Raw genomic sequence first — 4,197 nt, forward strand, 5'->3', positions numbered from 1 at the left:
TCAAGAGGAATGGCGTCACAAATTTTTCTTTATGTGTCTCCCTTCTTCTCCTCATTTTCCTATTGCCTGGATACACAATCTCCCCCGACTCCTAACATTGATAACTTCCTCAATGATCCTTCTGTCTCTCTTGCCTTATCCAAGCTAAAGGGGGCTAAATTTTGCTTACCGGCCTTGATTGTGGAGGGTTTAATGTTTCCCTTTGGAATATGTTGCATCGACACTCCCTTGGAGGTCTCTTTTGGTATGTCTAAATATTCTTGTCTATGTTTATCAGCTATTTGTTAATTATTTTCTATAACGATGCCCAATTCTTGTGTTTCAGCTGATGCGCTTCTACCCGCTTTCATGTACAAGAATACAACTATGACCAAGTCTTTTTTGAATAAACTTGGAGAACAATTACTACAAGCTCGTCGAGCTAATCCTACCGCTTCTACTTTAGGTTTGTTATCTAAAGAAGAACAAGCAGCGGAAGCTATTGCTTCTATGGAAGAGGAAGAGGAACAACCTTTTATTACCATACTTAAGAAACCCAAGCTTACTGAGGAAGTTCCCTTTCGTGACACTTTTGGTACTTTTGTGCAGACCCCTATTACTCCTTCACCTATTTCTTTTGAGATAGGTAAGGCACCAATGCTCCTTACCCATATTATTTCCAATCTTTCTCTTAGAATGATAAGACCGGGTCTACTTATTCCTTCCTCTTCTGCTATTATTTCAGCTACTTCTGCTTCTCAGGTGGCTATTACCACTTCGACCTCCTCTCAACCTCTTTCCCTGGCCTTACCTCCTTTGGCTTCTAGACCCCAAGCTAGAAGAACACCTTGTAGGAGATTTTCTCCGAGTCCAGGACTATCAGCTATCCATGCTTCAACAACTGAATCAACTTTTATTGCTTTGCCACCTTCCATCCCCTCTAGTTCTTCCTCTATTATTCCCATTTCTACCACTTCTTCTCTCTCTCTTCCTTCTTCTTCCACCCAGCCTTCCTCACCTTCTATCCTCCCATCTCTATTTAGACAGGCTATGAGTCTGCCTTCTCAACTGGGACAAGCTTCGGACCCTCCTAGTTACGGTTTTCTGCAGTTACAAGGCCCGTTGGCTGAGTCTTGGCAGCATAACCAAGAACTATTAAGGGGCACGAGTATTTCCAACCGCGTTGTCGTAAGTGTTTTTCATTATATATTGTTATCGTATCATTATTTCCTGCTAACTGCATTATTGTTTCAGTTTCTTACCTCAAGTCTTCATTTGGACCAACTAGTCATTGCTTTGGAAAGGGACAATAGCAGGTTAAAAGCTAAAGTAGAGGCACTGAAAGCTAGTCTTCCTCCTTCCCACATTGAGCTTACTCAATTACAAGAGAAGATAACCTCACAGACTCAACAAATAGAGGCTATGAAAAAGGAATTGCAGCATCAGCACCAGTTATTAAAGAACAAAGAGCTTGAAAGGAAAACCCTGGAGTTACAGGTGGATAGGTTAAATTCTAGCCTCCAGGTGGAAATTGCTTTGAAAGACAAAGCCATCTCAGATATTTCTCATAAAAATATTGTCTTAGAGAAAGTGGAGAGGCTTTACAATGTCTTTCTTTCTGAGCAGGCTCAAGATTCAGCCTCAAGAGATTTTGCTCTTCTACAAGAGCAAGAACAAAGAAAAGCTCAAGATGCAGAGATATCTTCACTCCAAAAATAAATAGAGCAGCTCAAATGGGAAAGAGACACTTTCAAAGATCAAGCTGCTAAACTGCAGACTGACTTCCTAAGTTACAAGGAGCACGAGGAAGACTGATGGGAGGACAGATGACTAACCTATCTGAGGTCTCCGTAATTTAACAACGAATATGTCCGTCGTATGATAGGGACTTTGAATCATACTATGACAGGGGTTATTCAACAATTGAGGGAAGGTGGTTATCTATCCCGAGAACCCCCCTCTTTATTCGTAAACTATCGCAGACTTAACCAAGAATTACCCGAGAACTTGACAAGAAATTTTGAGTAAGCCTGACTATGTATTCATAAAAGTCTGATAATCAAATACTTGCATTTCTTGTGAAAATTTGTACTTGTTTTTTCCACCGCTGTTACTTTATTGCTGCTTCCTCTAAAATGACCCAGAGAGCCAAGAATAAGTATTATCCTGTTCAAGAACTCTTCCTTTGATGGTATCTTAATTGATCATATGGCTCTGAACAATAAAACTTTTCATAAACTCCACCTAGCGTACTCATACCATCTTGAGTAATTTTGGATAAAGAACTTTATATGATAGTGACTTCTGATCGAGTGCGCAATCCCGGTTGATTTAGCTAAAGAAGCTCCATATAATTGCAACTTTGAGTTTTGAATCTTAGGCGAGAATGTAATCCCGAGTGATTTTTATAAAGGAAGTCAGATAACTGTAGATTTCGGGAGTGTGTAATCCCGAACAATAATATATGACAAATCACAAGATTTTCATAAGCCTATGAATTTTGACAGGGAATGTAATTTTGAATGACTAATGAACTCCACTAAATTTAGAATCCCAAGCAAGAACGCAAATCCAAATGTTTTTTCATAAGGGAAGCCAGATAACTTTAGATTTCGGACGGGTGTGTAATCCCGAATGATAATATATGACAAATCACAAGATTTTCATAAGCCTATGAATTTTGACAGGGAATGTAATTTTGAATGACTAATGAACTCCACTGAATTTAGAATCCCGAGCAAGAACGTAAATCCAAATGATTTTTCATAAGGGAAGCCAGATAACTTTAGATTTCGGACGGGTGTGTAATCCTGCACGGTTTGATATCAACCTTTGAGTTTTTGGTCGGACGTGTAATCCCAACCGATATAAACTGATAGAGTCCTGTGCTCTATCATATTTTGGTCAGGTACTTGATTTCCGCTTGACTTTGTTCATGATAGTTTAAAGTCTCCAGTTTCTATTAAGAAGATCCGTCCAGGTTACTTCAAGAGATTTCCCGATCGACTATGCATTTGATGGTTTAACATCTATGGTTCCTCTCATGAAGGCCCGTCCAGGTTACTTCAAGAGATTTCCCGATCGACTATGCATTGGATAGTTTAAAGTCTCCGGTTCTTCTCGAGAAGGCCCGTCCGAGTTAGTTCAAGGGATTTCCCGATCGACTATGCATTTGATGGTTTAACGTCTCTGGTTCCTCTCACGAAGGCACATCCGGGTTACTTCAAGAGATTTCCCGATTGACTATGCATTGGATAGTTTAAAGTCTCCGGTTCTTCTCGAGAAGGCCCGTCTGGGTTACTTCAAGAGATTTCCTGATTGACTATGCATTGGATAGTTTAAAGTCTCCAGTTCTTCTCGAGAAGACCCATCCGGGTTACTTCAAGGGGTTTCCCGATCGACTATGCATTTGATGGTTTAACGTCTCCATTTCCTCTAACGAAGGCCCGTCCGGGTTACTTCAAGAGATTTCCCGATCGACTATGCATTGGATAGTTTAAAGTCTCCGATTCTTCTCGAGAAGACCCATCCGGGTTACTTCAAGGGATTTCCTGATCGACTATGTATTTGATGGTTTAACGTCTCCGGTTCCTCTCACGAAGGCTCGTCCGGGTTACTTCAAGAGATTTCCCGATCGACTATGCATTGGATAGTTTAAAGTCTCCGGTTCTTCTCGAGAAGGCCCGCCCGAGTTACTTCAAGGGATTTCCCAATCGACTATGCATTTGATAGTTTAACGTCTCCGGTTCCTCTCACGAAGGCCCGTCCGAGTTATTTCAAGAGATTTCCCGATCGACTATGCATTTGATAGTTTAAAGTCTCCGGTTCTTCTCGAGAAGGCCCGTCTGGGTTACTTCAAGAGATTTCCCGATCGACTATGCATTTGATAGTTTAACGTCTCCGGTTCCTCTCATGAGGCCCGTCCGGGTTACTTCAAGAGATTTCCTGATCAACTATGCATTTGATAGTTTAACGTCTCTGGTTCCTCTCAGGAAGACCCGTCCGGGTTATTTAAAGAGATTTCCCGATCGACTATGCATTTGATAGTTTAACGTCTTCGGTTCCTCTCACGAAGACCCGTCCGGGTTATTTCAAGAGATTTCCCGATCGACTATGCATTTGATAGTTTAACGTCTCCGGTTCCTCTCACGAAGGCCCGTCCGGGTTATATCAAGAGATTTCCTGATCGACTATGCATTTGATACTTTAGAGTCTCCG

The 4,197-nt window shown here is 41.3% G+C and overlaps 1 protein-coding gene across 1 annotated transcript; it reads left to right on the plus strand.

Moving 5' to 3' along the window:
• Positions 1 to 489: 489 nt before the first annotated feature.
• On the plus strand, positions 490 to 1,698 carry LOC121986711. The gene is made up of 3 exons (XM_042540660.1): positions 490 to 625; positions 725 to 1,167; positions 1,234 to 1,698. The coding sequence occupies exons 1-3, from the start codon at positions 490 to 492 to the stop codon at positions 1,696 to 1,698; spliced, it is 1,044 nt and encodes a 347-aa protein (XP_042396594.1).
• Positions 1,699 to 4,197: the final 2,499 nt, after the last annotated feature.

The sequence above is a fragment of the Zingiber officinale genome, chromosome 5B, assembly GCF_018446385.1.
Source record: "Zingiber officinale cultivar Zhangliang chromosome 5B, Zo_v1.1, whole genome shotgun sequence".
Lineage (NCBI taxonomy): Eukaryota > Viridiplantae > Streptophyta > Magnoliopsida > Zingiberales > Zingiberaceae > Zingiber > Zingiber officinale.